This window comes from Oryctolagus cuniculus, chromosome 2, assembly GCF_051225735.1.
Source record: "Oryctolagus cuniculus isolate XC-2025 breed Fujian yellow rabbit chromosome 2, ASM5122573v1, whole genome shotgun sequence".
NCBI classification, from domain to species: Eukaryota; Metazoa; Chordata; class Mammalia; order Lagomorpha; family Leporidae; genus Oryctolagus; species Oryctolagus cuniculus.
Window position 1 is genome coordinate 182,812,193 of NC_142868.1, and position 26,935 is coordinate 182,839,127.

General features: G+C 39.7%; 1 protein-coding gene across 9 annotated transcripts in view; it reads right to left on the reverse strand.

Moving 5' to 3' along the window:
• Window positions 1-26,935, reverse strand: part of NCOA1 (nuclear receptor coactivator 1) — a 262,111-nt gene that overhangs the window by 53,925 nt on the left and 181,251 nt on the right. For all 9 annotated transcript variants that reach the window (XM_089326750.1, XM_051843198.3, XM_089326752.1 and 6 more), the window contains 7 exons: window positions 25,650-25,827; window positions 17,603-17,782; window positions 15,599-15,694; window positions 13,577-13,717; window positions 5,927-6,074; window positions 3,319-4,639; window positions 102-282 (listed from right to left, as the gene is read on the reverse strand). In XM_089326750.1, the coding sequence (XP_089182876.1) occupies window positions 102-282; window positions 3,319-4,639; window positions 5,927-6,074; window positions 13,577-13,717; window positions 15,599-15,694; window positions 17,603-17,782; window positions 25,650-25,827 (2,245 nt within the window). The remainder of the gene's footprint in view (window positions 1-101; window positions 283-3,318; window positions 4,640-5,926; window positions 6,075-13,576; window positions 13,718-15,598; window positions 15,695-17,602; window positions 17,783-25,649; window positions 25,828-26,935) is intronic.

Genomic DNA, 26,935 nt, shown 5'->3' on the forward strand with positions numbered 1-26,935 from the left:
TCCCTCTTAATAAACAAAAGGCCTATGCAATAATGGTGAGAGAAAGTGCTGAGCCACATCACCACTACACATTGCCAATGAGGTACGTCCCCGACACATACTGGTGAGCCTGGAAGTGGGTCTGGCAGTGGTGGACTGCAGCGAAGCTGGCAGGATCTCCGATTTGATGGTTACACTGGTGACCGCACCATCCATCCTGTCTGGCTCACACAAACCTGGCAACTGTGCTGCCTTCTCCAACGTGGGCAGTAACTGATCAAACTGGTCAAGGTCAGCTGTAAACTAAGAATGAAAATCAAAGTTAGAAGAAATATACTCTATGCTTTTACCTGAAACAATGCAGAAAAAAAGTTGCTCCTTTAAACTCTATGAATTAAGTATGACTATGAGAGAATGAAGAAAGATGAAACAATTAGAATAATTGGGGCTTCTATGAAATTATTAACTATTCCACTAGGACAGAAAAACCGAATGCTTACGATACAGTATTATCATGCTGGAGGATATGAGGCAACAGATAATATTTATCTAATCCAATCTATCGCAGTATAAAATGTATGTATAGGAGAAAGGCTGGACTGGAAAGAAGTGTCAGGTGTACAACGAAATGATGAGAGCATTATGGTTGATTTTTTCTGTCATATTTTTTCAAAATTTTGTATAATGACTTACTTGAAGCTTCCACTGATGTAATTTTTTCCTATATCAGTTTCAAAGATCTCAGAAAGGTCACTTCTCACTCTAAGCATATAAATAGTACAATAAACATATCTTCTGTAATGGGTTGTATACAGAAAAAAACTGGCATTTCATAATATTCCGACGTCATGATTAATTTGAGATAATTAAAGAGAAAATGTCTAATAGTTTGGGTTTTACTTAATCCAACAAAAGTATTTGTTCTAGAATTATATGTAGGTATTTAAATGTCTGACTTTCAAAATTACCTTCCTGAGGTTTGGGACACAATTGTCACTGTAGTACTAATTAATTCATTTTTGTTGCTGAATAATATCTCATTAAATGAATGCTTCACAATATAATTATTTATTCTACTGTGGTGGATTTGGGGGTTGCTTACAGTTTTTGGCTAACATAAATAAAGCTGCTATGAATATTTCTGAACATGGTTTTTGTTACACATATGCAAAAAACATTAGCCATAAAAGAAATGATTGACACATTTACGTATAATAAAATGAAGAACTTCATTTCACTCATCAAAAGTAACCATTAAGAGAAAGAAAAGGCAAGCCACACCTGGAGAAGACATCTGCAAATCCAGCCACGATACATCAACAATCCTTACAACAACAGTCCTTAACCAAGAGACACCGCACTAAAACAATGGGCAAGAGACCAGACTGGGCAATTTACAGATGTCCAAGTGACCAGTGAACACTTTTCAGGGGGATGCAAATTAAAACTACGAAATTCCACTAAACACACCCTAAAATAGTTAAATTTGAAAATATGAACTATTAGTAAGGATATGGAAACACTACAAGGACTTCTGACAAAAAACTAGGAAAACTGGCATTATTTACTAAAAGTTGAACATAGGTATATCTTACCAGGTATAAACTTGGCAGAAATGTGGGTACATGTGCAAAAAAACAGCTGTTACAGGATCATACACAATGGCAATATGTCATACCACCTTTACTTTAAAAGTTAATTTAAAAGAGAGTTTTAATGCACTTATTATTTAAAACTGTTTTTTCTATTTTCAAAAATATATATAGTTTTGCAGTAGTAACACATGTAAATAAAGAGTTGGAACAGTGCTACTACAAATAGCAAATAGGGTGAGGAGAGAAAGGAGCTAACTAGGGCTACTTGGAGAAAGTTCTATGGAGATATTATGGGAATCGGCTTGTGAAGGATGAGAAGTTCAGCAGGCACAGAGAGAAGAACAAGGCAGATGCTTAGAAGAGACTATTCCCAGGAATGGCAGAGGTTCCCGTGTGCCTAGAATGCAGTATGCCTAAGGGAGGAGAGAGATCTTTGTGAGATGAGAGCGGAAAAACAAGGTGATCAAAGAAACTGAATGGGGGTGGGTGTGTGACAACGCAGCTTAAGTTACTGCTTGGGATGCCTGCATCCATACTGGAGGGCCTGGTCTGGGTTCCAGCTATTTCACTTAAAACCCAGTTTCCTACTAATGCGCATCCTGGAGGGCAGATGATGGTTCAAGTACTTGAGTCCCCGCAAACCACATGGAAGACCTGGATGGAGTTCTGGACTGGTGGCTTCAGAGAGGCCTAGTCTTGACTTGCAGGAATTTGGGGAGTGAACCAATGGATGGAAGTTGCTCTAGGTCTCTCTATCTCTCTATCCTTCAAATAAAATGAAAAAAAAAAAAAAAAAAAAAAAAAAAAAAAAAAAAAAGAAAAGAAAAGAAAAGAAAGGAAGATAAATAAAGAAAAGGAAAGAAAGGAAGAAACTGCAGGAGTATGCATATTCAATGTGACTCCTATTTCAGGATGGAGAGTCTGCTGGAAAACTGCTTTGTAAATACACTGGGAGTTATTTCACGAATGTTTATATCCTGTCTGTATTTTGTATTGTGAAAGCTCTTAGCCATGATGGACCACATTTTCTGCTTTCCTTATATTCCTTCAGTGTCTACAAGCCATTATTCAAGAAATAAAGCTGTCTGTTCATTTTCACACCATCTCAGCCATCCTAAATACAGAGGTTCCTAATCCATAACAAGTTATGGGAAGATTTACTTTTATTTCCTTCTGGTCCAGGGTATTATATAAGAGTATATAAGGATAATATGTTGCGACCGAGAACATTCTAGCCCCTAGTGTCTGTGGTTAGACTCAGAGGAGAAGGAAAACAGCCTTAGAAAATGCAGAGCCAGGCTAGATGCCTTTTCTACCTCCGCACACTTCTCTCCTGCTTCGCTTACATCAGAGATTCCCAGACTTAGTTTTCTGAGGAGCTTCTTTAAAATACAAGTTGGATTCAATAGGTAAGGCTGGGAGCAGACAAGTATTTTTGACCATTTCCAAAGACTTTACAGAAAGAAAGAGAATTTCCTTTCATAGGAAGGAAGGAAGGAAGGTGTAGGGGGAAAGGAAGGCAGCACAGGACACTCCACCTTTTAGAATGCTGCATTAACACTGCAGGCCTCAGGACCTCCCAAGAGAACTTCCGAGGGCACCTGTGATTTTTCATTGATACTAACCCCTGAACAAATGCCTAACAGGAACAGGGCAAATCTAAATCTAGTCTACTGTGGGAGCAGAATGGAGGAAAACCAAGAAATCGAGGAGTGCGCATTCTGTGAAGCAAGGAGTCGCCCACCTGGGTCTGGGACTCCAGCTTAATCTCCTCAGGGGCAGGTTTGGTCATCGCGGCTGGGTTTGTGTTACAAGGCTCCATCTGCTCTTTCTTCTCCACTTTCACCTTTACGTCGTCCAGGCTCAGGTTTGGAGTTGATCTTAAATCCTTCTCATCTTTGTCTAACAGGTAGCGGAGGAGCTGGTGGTCTTTCGATTCTTTTTTCTTGGAAGCATCCAGTTCTAGTTTGATACCAGCGCTTCCTTGGGCCTGCCCGGTCACGGACACACAGGCAGATGCGCTGTCCTTTTTGTCAGGCTCCACAGACAGAGTGGTGATATCGGAGGGGCTCCCCTCCTGTAAGAGTCGGTGCAGGATTTTGTGCCGCTCTGTCAGGGAGCTGTGAGAGGAGGGGCAAGAACCTCCTGAGGAGTTGGCAGAGCCAGAGTTGGAAGTGCCAGAGCAGGACAGCACATCTTTGCAACTTGTGTCTATGTCGGCATGGCGCAGCTGCTGCTCTGCAGTCGTCGTCAGAAGCTGGACTAGTTTGTGGCTGGTCTGAGCGTATTTGCTGTCTCCATCTGAGAGTCTGTCACTGTTATGTAGAAGTCCTGAATCCAGAGGTTTGCCATCACTGGAGCTGTTGTCAGACTGAATCATCTCGTTTAAAATGGATGCAATCTCTTTGTTATCTTTGGACTCAGCTTTTGCTGGTTGTATATTTAATCTGCTAGGTGAATTCTGTGAGCTCATCTGCCTGAGAACTGGAGAATTGGCAGAGAAGCCGACAGAGTTACTGGGTCCTTCATTCATACCCTGTAAAGATGGTACTGGGATGTTCGAGTAAGACCGGTTACTATTATTACAGGCACTACTTGTCATGCCAACTGGGGAGTTTAATGATGGAATATTAGGAGGAAATGAATTGTTCGGCATCCTGGACCTTGTTGTCAATCCAGAAGAGACCTGTCTCCTTGGAGACATGAACTGTGCTAGGGATATTCCTGTACCTTCCATCGGAGAATTATTGAGGTTTAAGGAGGGATTACTGCCCTGGGAACTGGCCTGTCCCTGGTTTAAGGCAACATTGGCTACAATCTGATTTCCAGGAGAGCATCCAAAACTCCCTTGGCTGTTGCTAGAGTTACTATGACTGCTGCTATGAAGGTCTGAGCTCTGTTGGCGGTTTACTCTGGCGGATACCATGTTGCTGTTAGATGGTGGCAAGGTGGATGAACGGGCCACTCCATGAGCTGGAGAGATACTAGGATTGACCGAGGGGTTTACTCGGGGAACTGACATTCCAGAATTAGTGTCATCTTGAGGAGAAAGCCCACTGTGTTCCCTAGGGGAAAAAAAAGACATTATTCAAATGTCTTCACTGGTTTCCATTGGAGTATTTTTATGATATTATTTTAAAAAACCCATTAACCTCATCAATATTGCATGCAATCATGTACATATCATTTTTACCCGATCAAATTAAAGCATGGACTGTCAATACCATTATGAAATATTAGCACCGCATAACAGGAAATAATGCTGTGGACCCTTAAACTGGATAATGGTCTTAGTGATACGAAAAAGACATGTTTCTTGGCCTTTGAAAATATCCATTATATGTATGTTTAAAGCTTTCTAAACTTAAGACAAACAATTAACATTACAAAAATACTTTTGGTTGAAAGAGAAACTTCCCGCACCTTTATTTATAAAAGCACTTATTCATGACTTTCCTGTTACAGCTTTTAAGTATTTCAACTCCAAAGAGGAAGATTGGGTAAGGAAAATACCGTGTTACTGATGTAAGAATTAAAAAGGGTGATATGCAGACATAGCAGATGTTTTGAAAGGGAAATCACAATATGGAAAAAAAAAGAACTGTGCTAATTCCACTCACAAGCATAATTTAAACTAAAGTCAGGAAAAAAAAAACCAGAATACTGAATTCAGGTTTTTACTGAGTTCTTTACTCAAATTCATAATTATGACAACTGATTTGTGACTGGCATTACCATGTTCCGTTAAGCAAAACATCAGATGAGGAAAAGATGAAGTGAGGGAAATGTCTTTGTCTTTAATGCTAAATTTTAAACAATGGTAAATGTAGGCTTTTGAATAAGTAAGTCATAAGATTAGAGAATAATCCATGAATTCACCACATATTCCAGTGTAAAACACATTTAGAAAGGGGAAAATTAGAAGAAATGATATTCAAAAATGTCAAGCTGACAGCTTAATGATTTATAGTTTCTATGAGAAACTGTCAGCTTGAACTCAGGAGCCATCAAGTTTTCCCTAATGAAAATAAAGCACTTTTAGAAATAACAAAGCTAACAAATCAGAAATCTTCTTTAAGATCTCTAAGTTCATAAGGAAAGTTCTTTTTGGATTTACTTCCTAGCACACACATTTTCAGCTTCACCTTGCCTGTCTCTCTGGATGAACAATAAAACTATTATGTGACAAAATTATAAAACCCAATATGGATATATAGATTATACACTCATCATACTAGTTTTATACCTAATTTTAGTATTTGTTTTCTAGCCATCAAGAGCATAAAAATTTTCTCTAAGAGGAGAAATGTGAACTGACTTATTTCATATGAAGCTCTCCAAATAAGTAGTACCTGTCGATGATATGAATTCCCATGATGAAAGGTTGCATGTCTGGACTTTGAGGGTAGCAAAGTTTACACTTGGTGTGGGCGCTAAGCATTGTCCCATCATTCAATATGAATCTATAGGATGGGCTGGAGGCAGTGCCACGAGTCATCACTGTTTCAAACAAAAGAGAAACCTAGTTAAAATTCTGACACTTGATTGCTGGGCAAAGGAGAGTTACCAGGCCTTAACTACCTAGAACTTCATTTTAAATGCCCTCCCCACTGCTGCCTGATCAGACTCAAAGAAAAGTTCAGTCAAAGTAGATATCTTTGGGGGGAAAATGATTTCAGTCAATATATCCCACTTGATGACCAGCTTTAATTCATCCTAATTGAATGGGTGCCTCCTCAAGTTACAAGCAAAATATCAACCATAATTTTTTCCTATAAGGGGGCAACTCTTCAAATTTATTAAGTCTCCTTTGGAAACACCAGGAGGTACTTTTCTCCCCTTCACTCTCAGTATTATCTTTGATAAGTTTTGCTTTGTTGTTGTTTTGCTAAATAACAGTCCTATTGAGATATAATTCATATACCATAAAATTCATCCTCTAAGTTTTGACTAGTCTATTGAGTTCCTAAGCAAATGTACAAATTTAATTTTTCACTCAGAAATGTGAATCACTAAGGTTCTATTTGGTAAACTATTCTATTCATATATATATTATTTTTAATATTTGAATTTGTGAAGTTTAATATCTAAATTAAGATAAAGCCAATGATTACCAACATAAGGAACAATAACTAGGTTAAAGCAGTCAACTAATTTTATAAATAATAACTTACGTTTGTCTTAAAGCTTTATTAAGAGCAGACAAAATCTTAACCATATAGGCGTTTATTAATATGTAACAGTTATACCAGAATACTGAGCTATGATACTGATGTTTTAGTAAAACAATAAAATTTTAAGAAACACTTAACAGATCCAACTATATCAAGGTTAAAAATTATATCTACTAAACACATGAGTTATTATCACAGATAGTCTATAACTTAGCTTGTAAGACATGTTAGTCCCATTTTTCAAAGACATTTCAGAAAAGGCTTCAATGACACTTTAAAGGATATGTGAAAGGCTGAAAATGATTGATCATTAAAAAATTTTTGAAGCTACATGTTACTTCAAGAAAAGACAAACTTTATTTTATTATCTTGGGATTCACTATCAAATGAAGAAGGCACAGTAAGTTGTAAATCTATACCATAATAAATCTGCCTAAATACCAGAACCAGGATACAAACTTAATTGAAAGAATTAAGACTTACACTCAGCCAACCACATTCTTTACCCATCTGACAACTTCACCTAAATCACTTCCATACTCTGGTTCATTTCCCAAATGACCACAACGGCCTTCCGGGTCTCCCATGTGGGTGCAGGGCCCCAAGCACTTTGACCATCCTCCACTGCTTTCCCAGGCCATTAGCAGGGAGCTCAATTGGAAGAGGAACAGCCGGGACCCAAACTGGCGTCCATATGGGATGCCGGCACCACAGGTAGAGGTTTAGTCCACTATGTCATAGCACTGCCTCAACCCCCACTCCCCCACTGGATCTTACACAATGCTCTGCAATAAAATCACCTAGTAAGTACTGGCTGGCTGACCCTCAACTTGAAGCTAACTAGGTTCATAAACCAACTGCTGCAACTTTTCTTAAAAAGGATGTATTTTCAATCTTAGCTATATTCTTGAATACATATATGAGAGTATTATATCTCAATTTATGTTTTTGCTCTTACGGGAATCTACAGTTAATGCTGTAATGAAAATTAATGAAGGAAAATTTCTTGATTTTATTGACAAGCCCTATAATGTGAGAAAGAACTACAAACTCAGGCTAACACAGGAACGTCAATATTTAATGCAGATTATAGAAATATCAACAACTCTCAGTTAATTATTCTGGCTAAACTTATAGGGCTATTATCAAAACTAGTAAAACTTTAAATATCTGAGGAACTTTGTATTAATTTAATACTAGGAAATTATACTTTAAATTCACTTTTGGATGATAAAGTGTAGAATAAGAATCAATGTAGTATAATTCACATAGTCATGCTTTGAAATGAGAAAAAGGTAGTATTTACTAGAGTAAAATTTCACTTAATTAGAACCCAGCAAGATTCTACAGGTAACTAAAATTGCGCTAATTTCTCATGAAGAGGTAAATACAAAAACAGCAAGAATTAATGGAAAGACTAATGGTCTGGGATCCAGGATTGACCTCCGATTTTGTCATTTAGAAGTTTAGGATTTAATGCTAATTAATCTTTGCCCATCCCAGAGTACTCATCACTAAAATAAAGCCAGTAGCTGTGAGATAGTATCTAGCATGGAGCCTGGTGCATAGCAGCTACTGGATAAACACCAAAGAAAAGAAAAACAACAAATAAGATGCTTCCAAACAAATTCAGTCAATTCCCAAACACCATTTATACCAGTAACTTCAATCCTCTATAATAATCACTGACAGCTTGAATTCAGAGATTAGTAAGGTTGCCACATTCTTTATAGAGTTGGTTGCATAAACATTTACTTGGCACACCAATTTTTCCCTTAAGTGGGTTTCATGGTTTAGGTATGGAATCTCATTTTGACCACAGGTCCAGGCCTTGTTTTCTGATCTAGTGTTGCCAGCTACACAGACAGTATTTTAATCTGATTCTTGTGTCCATTTCTAAACTTTTTTAGATCTTAGTGGGGAAAGATATTATTATTATCCATCCAGGCTTTTATTTATATGCACAAATACATCCCTAGAAAAAGAATCCTAGAATTTTCCTTTTTATACATTTTCATCTTGCTTCTTCACAGTCCATGATGTCAAGCTGAAATTGTTAGTACAATGGGATGGGAGCAGATTATCCTGCTATTTTTCTAGATCTTTGAGTTGCATGTTGAATCTGGGGCTGATCACTCCACACTTGTTTAACCTGCCTGTGAGGTTCACAACAATTCTTCCAGCCCTGTGATATGAATGATTCCGAGTCTGCCCATGGAACCATGCTTCATCATCATAGCTAGAAGAAACCTGATGCTGACTCTGGACCACGGCCTAGTGAGAACCTGGCGTTTGCCTCTCTTTCAGCATTGTTGCTCTTGAGAACACTGGCCAGGACACGCATGCACACCAGGATGGTGGCACTGGAAGCTGATGGGAAGAGTAGGGAGGGATACAATTGATACCCCAGGAATCTTCAAAGAACCTTAAATATGACCACTAATTTCATTTTGTTTTCTCCCTAGAATATGCCTCACTCAACAGAGCTACATAGCCAAGAAACATTAAATTTTCACTAGTCACAGCAGGTACAGGAGAACTACCTGGGCTTTTGATCCCTCTGAACTTGGTGCTGAGATAACCACAAATAAGCAAGCTTTACTCCTGTTAATTAAATGAACAGATATAAAAAGTATGGCAGGGCACTATGGGTCAATGCTGGTAGAGATTTCTTCTTGTTGGTCTTTCCCTAGATATGTCCAGATTATGCAATTAAAAAAATTATTAGGTAAGGAAAAAAGTTACTCTTAGATGTTCTACCTTTTTTTTTCAATCACCAATGAGCAAATTTTATTCAACATATCAAGATTTTTCTAAGAGGAAAGTAAACTCATATTTTAAATGTTTTTAACGAAGTTTGACATAAAAAGATTTCAGCTAACTCTGTTTCATGGACCATGGAATTAGCCACATTACACAAGTCTCAAAGAACATTCTGGTTAATCATTAATACAGGTACTTATGTTTTATAGCAATGTTCTAAAACATCTTGATCCTATAAACTTTGAATTCTGACTTGTGATATTTCTTTAAAAAATGAAAATAGCTTTGTTTTATGATTACAAAACATTAAGGTAATACAGAGAATAAAGAATAAGTAATCTGTAATTTTCTCACTCAGATAACCACTGTTAACATTTTGTTAATCTCCTAATTGTAGAAATAAAAAGATGTACAAAAGTGAGATCATAATATACCAGTATATACTCGGGTTTCTAGCCTACTTGTTAATGTAACAATGTATCATGCACATTTCAGAGATTAGAAATGATGAGCTATCACATCACTGTAAACTCAACTTTTATAAAACTAGTTTCTAGGCTAGAACGGTATAGTCAACATTTCTCATAACCACTAACTATTCTTCCTAAGTGCTGGTATAGAAAAAAGTATTCTGTAGAAAAAATAAATCTGACAAAGTTTAAAAGGCACCTTTATTGTAGAACTTCCCAGAAACAAATACCTTAACTACGTCTCATGAATTCCTGAAAGCGGGAGACAGGAGCGTGTAATTAAGCATGGCATGCCATTTCCTCGTAAGAGCTACTTAGCCGCCTGTGCACCCTCGTTCTACGTTTGCCAATCTTCAGTAACTGGGTGTGGAAGCCGGAATGTTTCGGACAAATTTACCTCAGCAAGAACTGTGGGAAGGATTCAAACATGGACTTTTCTTTAAAGTCATGATTCTTTTTTTTTTTTTTTTTTTTTTGACAGGCAGAGTGGACAGTGAGAGAGAGAGACAGAGAGAAAGGTCTTCCTTTTGCCGTTGGTTCACCCTCCAATGGCCGCTGCGGCCGGCGCGCTGCGGCCGGCGCACCGCGCTGATCCGATGGCAGGAGCCAGGAGCCAGGTGCTTTTCCTGGTCTCCCATGGGGTGCAGGGCCCAAGCACCTGGGCCATCCTCCACTGCACTCCCTGGCCACAGCAGAGGGCTGGCCTGGAAGAGGGGCAACCGGGACAGAATCCGGCGCCCCGACCGGAACTAGAACCCGGTGTGCCGGCGCCGCAAGGCGGAGGATTAGCCTAGTGAGCCGCGGCGCCGGCCCTAAAGTCATGATTCTGAATTGAACAGAATCCAGAATCCTTTACCAAACCATATATACTTGTATGGACCTTCTAGTTTATGAAGTTTCTCAAATGCTCCTAATGTCCACTTCCCCCACGAGTACATCTAAGAGTAACCTTTCACCTCACCACAGGTCTCAATTAGACCTACAGCTTTCATCTAGGTCATGCTGAGTACTCATGCATATTTCTGACTGCAATGTCTTTTCAAATTTCACTGTGCAAAACCAAGTAGTTTACTTCCTTTAAAAGCAGTTCATTAGCTGTCTCTGTTAAAGTAGCTAAAAACTAAAAATGTTAAGGTATATTAGGATTTTATATGAGCTGTTGCTTTAAAAAAGACACTGGGCAAGGAAAAAACAGGACAGATGGAGGAAAACTGTTCTTGCCTAAATATCAATCACTACAGAAGTTTAGACAAAATCAAGGACAGAGTAGAATAATTTATTATTACTCTTCATTTCTCCCCAATTTTTAAACTGACAGATAAAGTTATGTGGATTTACTGTGTATGAAGTGATGTCTTACAGCACATTTATACTGTGGAATAACTAAATGCAACTACTACACACGCGCATCATCTCACATGGTTATCTTTGTGGTGAGAATTCTTCTGGCATTACTCAAGAAGACACTATGCCTTCATTAACTATGGTCACTGGGCCGCACAATGAAGCTCTCAAACTTCCTCCTCCTATCTAAAAGTAATTTTGCATCCTTTGACTATGATCTCCCAGCAGTTCCCCTGCCTCACTCCCTTGGAACCACCATTCTATTTTCTATTTCTGTGAGATCAACGTTTTGAGATTCCACACATGAGTGATATCATGTGGTTTTTAACTTTCTGTGCCTGGTTTATTTCACTTATCATAATGGCCTCCAGTTTCATCTGTGTTGTTAAAAATGACAAGATTGCCTTCTTTTTTATGGCTGAGATATTCCATTATGCACATATACCGCATTTAAAAAAATTCATTCATCTATTGATAAACATATAGGTTGATTCCAACTATTGGCTATTGTGAATAGTGCTACAATATAAATGTGGGAGTCCACATATTCTTTTAACATACAAATTTAATTTCCTCCTCACTTTATATATTGAGAGATTCATTACTTATTAAGCTTTAATCTACTTTGTAGAGAATTGTAACTGTTTAGAAACACATTCCTTAAACTAGATGTTTTGTCTTGGTGAAATGTGTATGAATTATAGGCAAAAAAAAATTAAGTCTTTTAAGTAAAGGCTTGAGTCTCAATTTAGAAGCTTAAGGCAAAAAAATAAATAAATAAAGAGCATCTACTATATACTACTTCAGTGCTTCAGGCAGTGAGGGAAGACAGTGCTCTGAATCCCAAATCTATGCAAAAGTAAAGTGCCACTCTTGATAGAGGAAGTCAACAGAGCTGGAACTCAATTGGGAGCTCAGTTACCGTAATGGTCTCCAGACCTCAGTGCACTTCAGACTGCCTAAGGAACTTAAAAAAAAAAATACAGTCTTGGCTCTAAGCAATGAAACACAATCTTGGGAGATGGCACGCGTTTAGTAAAGAGCTTACTAGAGAATTCTAGTTTGTAGTAGGAAGCTGCCCCAGAAGTATCTAGGACTTACGTAGATGGCTTCCTGAACAACAAAACAAAACAAAAAAAGTCAAGCTATTTCACTCATATACTACTGGGAAGCAAATGACCTAAAAATGTAAAGAATGGAAAATCATCTGTAAACTTAAGAAATTTAATGTTATGGGGGAAAATGTTAAAACTAAGAAGAATTATGGAATAATGAAAAATACTTAAAATAGTTTTTTTGGGAATAGTCATAGGTAGAAGCTGTTATCAAAGACATAATCTAATTAGAGGCTGCAGAATAAATTACATTGGAAAAGGATTAGGCTACTACAACCACATGACAATATAGATAAAGTATGTCAAAATTCCTTATTTCTGAATACTGGGGAACTTTCAGATTTTCCTTCTTAAAAACCTTTCCCTGCCTTTCCTATAACACTCTTACATTTCTGAAGGGCATGGGATAATACTGGTTTTATACTCCCATAATACTTACTGAGACATAGAATATATTTTTTGATTTAAAACTTCAACCTGAGTTAGGAGATCCAGGTGCCTGCAATCATTATGACGCACACATGAATGATATGGATCTCTGTATTAAGCAGAAGCCGTGTGACATATCTGTTCTGCTGGGAAAGATCTTTAAGATCCCGACAAAGTATCATATTCTCTCTAAGGTCATCCTTGAATTTCCAAGTCATAACTATTATTTTTGTTCTTTAGTTACACCTCTATTAGCGCCCATGTCATACTAACTTTTAGAATTGTTATACATATGTGACTTTTTCAAAAAGTTAATTCCATTTTCCCATGAGTATTTTGAAGTACCCTCATTTTTTTTAAAATATGAATTCCTATGAATGCAAAACCCTGATTCTCAGTCATAGCTGCATCTTTGGCTCCTTATATGCATAGTGTTCTATGTATGTTAGGAACTTGATACATGTCTGCTGAATGAATGAATGAATGAATGAGTGACCATCACATGACATCCTGGTCTTTAGAATGTGCATCCCAAATTTCAGGATCCACTCATGAATTACTTTGCTTACCCATTTCTTCCTTTCCTAAAGCTGATTGTTGCAAAAACCATAATTTGGAGAAAATACTTATTAAGCTATAAGTTCTATCCAAAATATTCATTAATAAAAAGAAAGGTTAAGGAAAATAATCGAGAGAGAAGATGTTACCTTCTTGAAAGAGTTGTCTGGCGTAAGATGGCTCTCTGCCCTGAGGTTGGAAAAAAGCGTAAATGCACTTTCTCACTAAATCTTCCCAGCCAGTTCTGCCAGCAGCTCTCAGGGAACTGGTATCAATAGAGATGATTTTACCTAGGTGAAGAATGAAAAGCTTACATTTATGATGCCCTCTGGATATGATCATTCATACTTGAAAACTAACAACTGTTAAGAATATTCTCTATTTCACTCAATAAACATAAGCACCGAAAAGCACTATTAATATTTAATACATGTGATAAAGGAGTTTATTAATAACATGATAAAAAAGCTGTTTTGGTTTTCGAGTGTGTTATGCAGCAGAATGCCATATTCTAAAATTCAATTCCAGTCAAGTACTGAGGCCACACTGCAACAGTCTGAAGCTGCTGAGATGAATACAGTTCAAACTCCTCGGACTTGTTCTTTGAATCCTGCTCTCTCTGCACTAACAGGTGACTGGATTACTTATTGAGCAGCAGTAATGAAATAGATTAGTTGTTTAATTTCCAATAACTAAGTGAAGAGACCTGAGAAGTAAGTGAGGCATTCCTTTTATATTTCATTTTGGGCTGTAGTCAATACTAAAAAATAAGCAGAGTGAAGGCAACAAGTTTAGTCAGAAAAGGTAAGAAGAGTAAGATTTTCTAGACATTACACACACAGAACATATATACGCTTTCTAAACACTGGGAGTAATCCGCTATTGTTACATTAGAATACATCTCTTGAATGGTTGTTAGGAAAACTCAGGAAAGCTGCTCTTCAGTTAATCAGAGGCCAATTAATCTACTTCGTGATTGTTCAAGCTTGTTCTATTATATGTTTCATGCAATCTTATACTCACAGAAAACAATATAGGTAAGTTACACATAAATAAGGAATTACACTATTAAAATGAAAAGCTGTAACCCAATTTCAAAAGCTGATGTTACCAGTATCACCCCATTACATGTGAACGCCTCCCCTGTCACATTCTCCCTCATTGCAATGTTCCCTTCTGATGGGCATCTACATTATTCCCAGTTTTCTGCCACCGAAAGCAACGCTGTTATGAATCTTTCACACGTTTCAAAGGCCCATGTGAGAGTTTCTCTAGGGTGTGCACGTAGAACAGAATTGCTGCAGGGCTAAGTTCTGTGAATGTTCAACTTCATAAAATTAACTTAGACTTCTTTCTAGTGTTTCCACCACCTCATGCTCTCATCAGCAATGAATGAATTACTGTTAATCTAAAATTCTTTCTATCACTTGGTATGCTCAGACTTCTTTACTTTTCTCAAATTAGTAGGTAAGAAATGGGATCTCATCATGGTAAATTTGTATGCCCTTTCCAACACCCACACTGTAGATAACTGATACCACTTCACCTTCCTGGGCTCAAGGGCTCAAAACCAGTTCATCAGACAGGCCTTTGTTGACCAGCTGATTTTAAATTATCTCCTCTTTTACACCATCTCATCTTTTTCATCATAAAATATACCCCAATTTGTAATTATTTCATTGATTTTTGCTCACCTGTATGCACAACAACCAATCACATATAGCAATAGGTACTTCTAAGGATCCAATAGTGCGTGTAAATATATTTAAAGAAAATGCATAGAGGAAAAAAGAAATAGCCAAATGCATTTAAGCATAATATCAAAACCATCATATTCTTTTCTGCTTTAAGTAAACATGGATGTCGACATGCATTTACTTATCTATATCTGCCAAATTTCATTAACAATTTCATTTCATGATTATGAAAAATAATTTATAATCAGACATACAAATGTTGTAAATGCTATAAAAAATGTTATCCCAGGACCATGCTTATGATAATGACTACAGCTTCGAAAATGTACAATATCAAGACTATCATTTAAAGTATTTTCAGTTTAAGACCAGGGAGCAGAATCTGAACATAACAAAGCATCAGGACCTCACGTTTGTGGTAGAGCTGGCTTTAGGGCACAGTCACAGAAACACCCTGAGTGTTGTGGTTAGTACCTGTAGTATCTTGCTTGGTCATAAAGGATTCTACACCCGTAATAGTTGGAGGCCGAGGTAATCGTCGTGCAATACAAATCAAACATGATTGGAAATCTGCTCAAAAAAGAATGGGAAATGGGAGAAAAGAGTGTAGAAAACAGTTTGCCATTAAAGGTTTTTACAAAAAGCATACATACTGCAAGACTTAACATAACACTAATATGAGATAATAGTATAAAAAAATAAAACTGCTGGCAACCAAAAATAGGCAGCTCCAGGTAGAGAGCATCTTGGTATATTCCTTCCTATTAGATGCTCTGACATAAATCAGAGGAGACGAATACTGATAACAACTAGACGTGGTCGTTTGGGTTAGATTTAAGCAAATACAATGTTTTTAAAAATACAGTTTCATAGTCCATCTCCTATACTCATCGATACTTATTTTTATAATCACTGTGTCAATAATTATCGTATTAAAAAAACCTCTTCTGAAGAAGCATTATTTTGTTCTTGACAGAGGACTTTGTTTTTAGGCTATGCAAAAAAATCCCATTTGAAAATTTTGTTCTGAGGAGGCTACACATATCACCCAACTAAAAAAATTTTTTTTTTTTTTTTTTGACAGGCAGAGTGGACAGTGAGAGAGAGAGACAGAGAGAAAGGTCTTCCTTTTGCCGTTGGTTCACCCTCCAATGGCCGCCGCGGCCGGCGCGCTGCGGCCGGCGCACCGCATCGATCCGATGGCAGGAGCCAGGAGCCAGGTGCTTTTCCTGGTCTCCCATGGGGTGCAGGGCCCAAGCACCTGGGCCATCCTCCACTGCACTCCCGGGCCACAGCAGAGGGCTGGCCTGGAAGAGGGGCAACCGGGACAGAATCCGGCGCCCCGACCGGGACTAGAACCCGGTGTGCCGGCGCCGCTAGGCGGAGGATTAGCCTAGTGAGCCGCGGCGCCGGCCTAAAAATGTATTTTAATCAGGGGTTAGTGCTGTGGCATAGCGGGCTAAGCTTTTGCCTGTGGTGCCAGCATTCCATATGGGCGTCAGTTCAAGTCCCGGCTGCCCTTTTTCCAATCCAGCTCTCTGCTATGGCCTGGGAAAGCATAAGATGATGGCCGAGGTGCTTCGTCCCTGCTTGGGAGACCTGGGAGAAGCTCCTGGCTTCTGGCTTCAGATTCGCCCAGCTCCAGCCATTGTGGCCATTTGAGGAGTGAAACAGTGGATGGAAGATCTTTCTTTCTGTCTCTCCTGCTCTCTGTAACTCTACCTCTCAAATAAATAAAAAAAACTTTTTAAAAAATGTACTTTACCCATGTAGTCTGGGCATGCATATTTTACAGAGTCTCCAGCTGACTGAGATCTCCATTTCCTTGTGAGTCCTGCTACAGCCTTTTTTTTTTTTGCAACTGATTAATTGCTTGTCTATTGCCTTCTTGGTTTTTACTCCAGTTTCTCCCAATTTGTAGTCTTCCTAAATTTGGCTCATTTTCAGTTTACAGGGAAAACCCTTGCACTGCCACACTTTTAACCAATTCCATATTGATACCTTGTTAATATTAGAGCTTGAGTTATCTTTTCATCTGTTCACAAGCTTTCTCCTTATAAATTACCTCCTGCAGCATGAAACACACCAACAACATTCTCTACTGTTCCTTCACTCTGAAGCTGAAACTAAAAATCATAGCTGTTCAGCAGCCTGCTGCATCTGGCACATTTCCAGCTGGCAGCAGTTGGTTACATCGCTTATTTCTAGACAGCAAGTTGGTCTGAATGATTTGGCATTTTACTGGGATTGCCAGTATAAAACGGAGAACTTGAGGGTATCTTAAAGGAATGATTCTAGATGTTAGTAACTGTTTTTTCTTTTTAAGTGTTAAGAAATCAGTAGCAAGTTGAATGGCTACAGTGATACAAAACATAGTAACCAAAAATACTACCTGAAGAAGCAGTTTAAAATCAATTACCTCTCTGTTCTATAAAGTCATAGAAAAAGCAAACACTTTAAAATAGCTCTCTGCTTTACCTTCTCCATCCTCTTGAATTGACTTTGGCTGTGACACAGTGAAACACTGCATGACTTCATACCGCTGGCAAGCTTCTTGGTTCTCAGTGCCTGGCTCATCTGGAGGGTGAATTAGCATTCTGCAGTTGAAAGTATGGCTATTTCGTCGTGCTGCCTCTTGAGGCCAAGGAACTCCATTTACTGGGAAAGAAAAATTGATTATGTGCCTGTGAATAAGGTGGAAAAGCACAAGCTTGGAAGATACAAAGACATACTTTAAGTCACCTGCTTAATTAGATAACTGGATTAAAAGACAGCCTGACCTTTCAAATTGTCCCAAAGCAACAGGATACTTAGTTACCTTCCTTAGCAAATCTAAATGTCTACCAACTAGAAAACTGTAGTAGTTCCAAGAAAAGGTATAAGGTCCCCCCCCCAAATACCCCCACCCATTAATATTCTCTATAAACAGAGACAAAAATTAAACACTCTATTAAAACACACTATTTTCCTGGGGCCAGCGCTGTGGCGTAGCAGGTAAAGCAACTGCCTGCAGTGCCGGCATCCCACATAGGTGCCGGTTCGAGTCCCAATGTACCAGTTTTTTTTTTTTTTTTTTTAAGATTTATTTATTTATTTGAAAGTCAGAGTTACACAGAGAGAGGAGAGGGAGAGGGAGAGGGGGAGAGAGAGAGAAAGAGAAAGACAGAGACAGAGACAGAGACAGAGACAGAGAGGTCTTCCATCCAATGGTTCACTCCCCAGTTGGCCACAAAGGCTAGAGCTGCGCCGATCCCAAGCCAGGAGCCAGGAGCTTCCTCCGGGTCTCCCACATGGGTGCTGGGGCCCAAGGACTTGGGCCATCTTACACTGCTTTCCCAGGCCATTGCAGAGAGCTGGATCAGAAGTGGAGCAGCCAGGACTAGAACTGGCGCCCACATGGGATGCTGGTGCCTCAGGCCAGGGCATTAACCCGCTGTGCCACAGTACCACAGTGCCAGAGCACTGGCCCCTGCTTCACTTCCCATCCAGCTCTCTGCTATGGCCTGGGAAAGCAGTAAAAGATGGCCCAAGTCCTTGGGCACCCACATGGGAAACAGGAAAAAGCTGCTGGCTCCTGGCTTCGAATAAGCCAGCTCCAGCCTTTGCGGCCAACTGGGCAGTAAACCTGCGGATGGAAGACCTCTCTCTTTCTCTGCCTCTTCTTCTCTCTCTGTGTAACTGACTTTAAAAATAAATAAATAAATAAATCTCTAAAAACAAAAAAGCCGAAAAATCCCACATTATTTTCTTCACAATTCTATTGCAGCTAATGAGCTTTTCTGTTTGTCTCCAGTTACACTTTGGCAATGAAAAATGACTCAAAACCATAGGTCCTCTGTTAAGCACAGGTGCAGGCCTGACAATCAGATTCCTACACACAGGCTTTGTATGCACGTGCATCTTCTGAAGGAGAATATTCAGTTTCTCAAAAAAGTCTGCAACTCAAGAAAACATCTACAACAGTTAGAAAGCAATCCTGTTTTCTTATACTTGCCTTTCCTCACACTTCATTTAACTAGGATTTTTTTTTATGCCTCACTGCCTTGAATACAGTGAATAATCAATAAGCTAATATATAGGAAAGTATGCTTAGAAAGAGAAATGCTACTTGACGCAATATAAGAAAACTGAACTCAGTTATAGAGAAAATTGTTTCAGAAAAGAATCCACAGTGGTATGACTTCCCAGTCAATGTGTTATATTTGTACCATGGTGTTCATGAGGTAGTTGGAGGATTTTGGGTGGCTGTTGTTGCTTTAAACAAATATTTTTGCATTTTTCCTCATTTTATTTGAAAGGCAGAGAGACAGAGATGGAGAGAGTCAGAGACACAGAGAGATGGAGGGACAGACGGGGAGAGAAGCTCACCCGCTGTTCACTCCCCAAATGTCTGCCGATAGCGGGGTGGGACCCGCCTGAAGCAAGGAGCTGGTCCTCCAGCAGGGTCTCCCAAGTGGGTCGCAGGAACCCCAGTACTTGAGCCATCATCTGCTGCTTCCAGGGTGTGCAACAGCAGGAAGCTGCATGGGATGTGAGAAAACCTCCAGTGGAATCAGGCACTCCGATATGGAATGCTCACTCTTCACCAGGGGCGTGGGGGAATGTACTAGGACTGGAACCAGGCACTCCAATATGGGATGTGGGCGTCCCAAGTGGTGACATAACAGCTGCGCCAAACACACACCCCCTCCTAAAGAGTTTTGAATAACATTTTATGTGCATGTCTGGTTCAGTTCTGTAGAATTTCTGGCCAAGCCCTTCGTCCTCACTTTTGGAGACATACATGTAGAGGCTGAGAAGTGGAAGGAAAGGGGGGGAGCACAAGGCAATCTACATTTCCTTTTCCTATATTGGATACACTGATCGAGCTGCCCACTCCCTAGAAAGGTTCTCCAACTAAAATACATGGACCCTATGATTCAAAAATGGTTTCAAGTTTGTGTTTATAGCTTGGTTTCAATGACATCTACCCTGGTCTATTCAGTTAAAATACAGTTGCAACTTTCTAAAGGTATTTGCAAAGAAAGCTTCTAGCTAAATGTTGCTAGAGAAAATTAAACTAAATATCTAATGGTACTCAGTCCAGCTAGAAGGGTAGGTATAAGGAGCCAGGAGAAAGAGACACATAATGAGGGCTAGAAAGGCACTGCCTTCAAGTTTAATCTCATGACCTGGTACAGGGGTCATTTTATCTGAATTATAAGAACTTTTTTTTTTTTTTTTGACAGGCAGAGTGGACAGTGAGAGAGAGACAGAGAGAAAGGTCTTCCTTTGCCGTTGGTTCACCCTCCAATGGCCGACGCGGCTGGCGCACTGCTGATCCGATGGCAGGAGCCAGGTGCTTCTCCTGGTCTCCCATGGGGCGCAGGGCCTAAGCACTTGGGCCATCCTCCACTGCACTCCCGGGCCACAGCAGAGAGCTGGCCTGGAAGAGGGACAACTGGGACAGAATCCGGCGCCCCGACCGGGACTAGAACCCGGTGTGCCGGCGCCGCAGGTGGAGAATTAGCCTAGTGAGCCACGGCGCCAGCCGTAAGAACATTTTTTTAATAAGTGAAAATAAAATTGAGACTTGACAACCACAAGTAAATCAACTAAAGTAATTTGATGACAATTTACATGTCAATAATTATTTCCATAAAATAACAAAATAATAATTAACAGCAAGATCAGTTCTAAACAAATAGACTCCTCTAACATATGTGCTATTAAATATTTCAGGTGGTGTTTCTATATTTCTTACGTCTTATAAGACTATTTAGATTTTGTTACCCAAATACTTTATCATGACAGAGCTTCTAACTTTTTTGAACCTAAATCTTCTACGTCTTCTATCTAAAACAGTAACTATTGAGATAAACTATCATGAAAAGAGACAACAGTATCACAAATACAAGGCTCTGCATTTTCTGTGATATGGAAAAAAAAAGGACAGATCTAGAGTACAGGGATAAAGCTTCTGTGAAAAATTCACGATTCTATGTGGGGCAGGGGACCAGCTTAGGTTATCTAGCTGGAGTTATCGAACCTTTAAACAATTGTTTTGCTTAAGTCACTACTATTCCTTTCTAAAAAGATAAATGCCACTTGCTAATGTTAAAAAAAAAAATGGGGGGCCGGCGCTATGGTGCAAGTGGGTTAACACCCTGGCCTGAAACGCAGGCATGCCATATAGGTGCCAGTTCAAGTCCCAGCTGCTCCACTTCCTATCCAGCTCTCTGCTATGGCCTGGGCAGCAGTAGAAGATGGTTCAAATCCTTGGGCCCCTGCTCCCATGTGGGAGACCTGGAGGAAGCTCCTGGCTCCTGGCTTGGGATCGGCACAGCTCCAGCCATTGCGGCCAATTGGGTAGTGAACCAGTGAATGGAAGACCTTTCTTTCTGTCTCTTTCTCTCTGCCTGTACTTTGCTTCTCAAATAAATAAATAAACCTTTTAAAAAACTGCCTTAATAACCTGTATGAATATAACTAAGGAGCATATTATGAAAGGACAAGATTGTCCTATTTTGACATCAATTTCTAAGCTAAAAACATAAAGCAAAACATCTAATAGTAATGAATAAAACATTATTATAGATCTTTCCTTCATCAAATGAAAAGCTCCAAGACATTTAGATAAAATCAATAACAGTAATAATAACAGCTGAAACTCTAAGGGGATTCAGCCAGGAAATGTGCTAAGCACCAATTACCTCTCAAGTGTCCTTGGTCAAGTGTCTTGTTTGAAGCTACACATCCCAAAGTGGTAAATCCGGAACATAATATCCATGCCTATTTTATACCTAAAAGCCTATGCAAGAAACCACTGTGGTGCCTCTATCACTTAAGATATAAATGACATGAATTTATGAAAAGGATTTCTTTTTTAAATTTCATTTTTTGAGCTGGAAGTTCCAAGTTATTAGAATTTCACAAATAAGCTGAAGTTCATTAATATCATCCTTATTGCTAGCCTTCCACAACATACTCTGTCTAAAACAATATGTCCCAGAACAAGTATAACCATACACATTTACTATTCTGGACAAAATCACCGTTATCAGCTTCCCAGTATTCAGATTTTATTTTTGTTTAAAAAAAAATGCCACAGTCAAAAAGGTATGGATTTTAAATACTGTTATCTTCTAAAGTAGTAAATGCAAAAGCAATGTTTATGCAGTTTGATTCTTAATGTTTTTCTTCAAAATTCTTCCTCATTAATAACAAGTCAGCAGTAAGAAGGGAGGAATGCGTTCAGCCACTGGGCTGCTGGGGGACCCACTCCAGATGCGAGTGCCTGGTTGAGTCCCAGCTGCTCCACGCTTCTGATCCAGCTTCCTGCTGATGAGCCTGCCAGGCAGTGAATGACAGCCCACGTGCTAGGGCCACTGCTGCCCACATGTGAAACCTGGATAGAGTTCCAAATTCCTGGCTTTGGCATGACCTAGACTTGGCCATAGCAGGTATTTGGGGAATGAATCAGCAGAAAGAAGATTTCTCTGTCACTCTGCCCTTCAAATACATATATATATATATATATTTTTTTTTGACAGGCAGAGTGGACAGTGAGAGAGAGACAGAGAGAAAGGTCTTCCTTTGCCGTTGGTTCACCCTCCAATGGCCGCTGCGGCCAGCACGCTGCGGCCGGCGCACCGCACTGATCTGAAGGCAGGAGCCAGATGCTTCTCCTGGTCTCCCATGGGGGTGCAGGGCCCAAGGACTAGGGCCATCCTCCACTGCACTCCTGGGCCACAGCAGAGAGCTGGACAGGAAGAGGAGCGACTGGGACAGAATCCAGTGCCCCAACTGGGACTAGAACCCAGTGTGCCGGCGCCACAGGTGGAGGATTAGCCTATTGAGCCATGGCGCCGGCCTAAAATACATAAATTTTTTTTTAAAAAGCTTGCAATTAATTAAAAAAAAGACAATCTTTTGAATCATGTATATAAGTGACATGTTTATACATATATAATGATCTTAATATCTTCTTTAAATTGTTCCTTGAGTTTCTGAATCTTGATTTTTTTAGAAGCCGACAATATAATACATATATCTCTTTAAATTCTTAAAAAAAGATTTATTTGTTTATTTGAAAGTCAGATTTACAGAGAGAGAGGGAGAGACAGAGGGAGATCTTTCATCTGCTGATTTACTCCCCACATGGCTGCAATGGCCAGAGTTGGACCAGGCCAAAGCCAGGAGCCAGGAGCTGCATCTGGGTCTCCCACACGGGTGGCAGGGGCCCAAATACTTGGACCATCTTCTGCTGCTTTTCCTAAGCCCATAGCAGGAAACTGGATCAGAAGTGGAGCAGCTGGTACATGAACCAGTACCCTTACAGGTTGTCAGCCTCACAGGCGTCAGCTTTACCAATGGCACAATGTCGGTCCCTCTCTGTGATTTTCTAATAATTTGTTGTTATAATAGAGGGTTAAATACAGTTACCATAATGTATTTTCTCCCAAATTCTTCTTGGAAATACTTGAAAGAAGGTACTGAGGGCTGGCGTTGTGGCGTAGCTGGTAAAGCTGCCACCTGCCATGCCGGCATCCCAAATGAGAGTGGGCTGGAGTCCTGGCTGCTCCACTTCTGATCCAGCTCCCTGCTATTGCCCCTGGGAAAAGCAGAGGAAGATTTCCAACTGCAGTGGGCCCCTGGCACCCACATGGGAGACCCAGATGAAGCTCCTGGCTCCAGGCTTCTGCTTGGCCCAGGCCTGGCCACTGCAGCCATCTGGAAAGTGAACCAACAGATCGAAGATCTTTTATTTCTTTCGCTTTCTCTGTCTTTCCCTGTCTCTCTGTAACTCTTTCAAATAAGTAAATTAATCTTAAAAAAAAAAAAAAAAGAGGTATTGGCTTTTCCAAATTGGTAGAGTTGAGCTCTGTCCTCCTGACGGGATGATCTCGTTGGTTCCCAATGGACGACTGACGGACACTGTCAGGCCAGGTGATCTCGGTTGTCACTGAGCATGTCTACTCTACTGCAGCTTACAGGAAAGGCAGTGGTGCTATTTGTAATGTCTCTGTTCTTTTATTCTTTGGAAGAATGAGAGAAAGATGCAGTCCTCCCTTATGTGGAAGGAGGCAACAATGAACTGTCAGACCGGCTGATCGTCACTGTCCTGAAGTGGCCAGGAGCAGGAGCAGCAGCATGTTAACGATCAGATGACATTCTCTCCATGTGTACCTAACTGGCAGCGCCTGGAACACCCACAGTCCTAGAAGTGCAGAACCCTGAGCCACGCTAGGACTGGGTAATGCTGTGGTGCTTCCACAATCACCCCTTTTACAGGAGGAAGAAGGCGGCTCAGCTTTGTTTTCTGTGACCTTAGGTCTTCTCACAACTGGGCAAGATGGTAAACTTAACAAACATCCTGGTGTTCAACATGAGACTAAAATTAAATCAGCTTTTTAAAATGCAAAATATAATTATAATAGCTTAGTTGAATTTACATTAGTAGTTCTTAAAATCTGTGCAATGGTAGAATAAAAGAAATTTAGGTTCAGGGCCAAGGGGAAAAAATCCAAGTATTACATGCAATATCAGGGGAACCTTACACTGACTTCTCTGAATCTCTGTCTCAGCTCCTTACTAGAAGGTGACTAGAACCCTCCTAACCCCACTAAGTAGATACTTTATTATCACAAAGTATCTGCATGAAAAACCCATTTGTGATAAGTTTATCTGTGCAAACTGGTCTTATTTCAAAGCTCAATGAAGAAAAAAATAATGGGAAAAAATAGGGACCAAAAAAAAATCTGAACAGGAATACAAAAATTTTCCTATTTGCCAATAAAATGCATATTATTAAAAAACACAGCCCCTCAGATAGATATGTAGGAGTAAATGGAACTTGGGCACCAAAAATGTCAGTAGGAACTTGAAACATCAAGAAGTAAATAAAATGCTGCTGTTTTGTCACCATGCTTTTATGAGAACTAGAGAGAGGTTTCATAACTCCTAAGGACCCAACTCTGTTCCAAGGCACACGGCTTAGTGAACAGAACAGAGGCCGGAAATCCGACCCTATCCACCCACTTCTTGGCAGTGAACAAGCCATCATCCCATCATACTTGGAACTCTTGAGGAAACTTTTTTTTTAACATCCAAAAACGTTACTTTTAGTAGCACGTAATATGACAATATATTCCTTCTTCCTTCCTCCCTTCTTTTTCCTTCGGGCAGCACAGTGGGAAGGACACACATTTGTCTTTTCCTTAGAATAATCAAAATTGGAAACAAAAGGAATTTCAAGCAGAAGATTCTTATGGCATGACAACTAACTGCTGCCTCCCACTACTGTCTTGAGATAATGGTACAATACAGAAGATGACAGGAATGCTGCCACTAGCTGACAATGATGTTACCCCTTTGTATTTGTATCTGAGGCCAAAATTACATTAGAAATATTGTATTATAGGTTATTGTCTATTACAACATAGCCTATAGTTGAATACATGTATTATAAGAGTATTAATCATATATTATTATGTATAAGGAAAAACTACAGAGTTAGCATTCTTTTACAAAGCAGAGTTCTTACCTAGTGATTTTGGTAGCAGATTCTTCACAAATTCTGCATGATCACCCACATGCAGGATGCTGTAGACACTGGTATTCATCAGTTCCTCCTGATTGTACCCCAAGTAGCTGGTAACATTTTCTGACACAAATACAATTCTCCCTTCACAATTCACAACAAAGAAGAATCCATCCAAAGCCTGAAAAGCCAAAATAGATTAATAGGTTGGGAAATAAATATATACACATCTGTATTTTTAAAAAAATCAGAGAATGTATGCCAAGTTAGAAAAAATGGGAGTTTTAACATTGTGTGTCATCTATGAAGGGGTTACAATTTCTGAACAGGCTCTACGCTCATGTTCCCAGTCAGCCTGAACGAATGTCACCCTGTGAATGGACTGCTCCATTCATTCAGTTGTAGTTATCTCTAAACTCTGTAGGTTAAGACTTGGTATCTGCCCTCATGGAACTCGTATTTCACTGTGAGATAGAGACGTAAACATAATAAAATATCAATGAAAACGACAGCTTCAGAGCTGGCAATCAAATATTCTATGATCACACAGAAGAATGCCTAATTTGGGATCTGAGTCGGGGCACAGGAAGGTTCTTTACAGATCCCTACCAGACTGTAAAAGGCATACAGGAGGAGGCAAAGGTAAAGATGATTGAGGGACGAACATTCTGGGCAGAGGGGAGAGCATGACACCAAAAGGAAAACAATTAGCACTTTGCAGCTGCTGGAGTGTACAGCAAAGGCAGGCTTGTGGCGAGAGACGAGTCAGTAGAGGTGGACCCGTGCTAGATCACCAAGATAGAGCAGGGGCCTACAAGGGAATGAATGTACCTGCACTCCCGGGGGTGCGTAACAGCCACAGGAGTACTTACACGGTAATCTAACACACAAGGAAGAAATTTAGCTTACGAAACACGGGGACTCTGCTGCCTCATTCAGTATAGACAGTCACACATGGCAAACCAGAACCCGGGGGAGATCCAGATGCAGAGGTTGACAATGGCAGGGTGTTGATTTGTAATCTTCTTGTTGATTACAATATAGTATAGCTTACATGCTACAGAATGTACATAAGCAATAAAGACAAGACATCTAAAGGGAAAAATACTTAGGGATTTTACTATACGATGGCAATGATAGCAAAAATCCTTTGCATTACAAAGGTTCCCTTAGTCATCTGTGGCAGAATACTTAACAGGGCTCTTTAACAGACCGATGCAGCACTCATTTTGTTAGATGTCTTTTTAGCCAAGATGATTATTACTGTTTTAATTGACAACATATTTTTG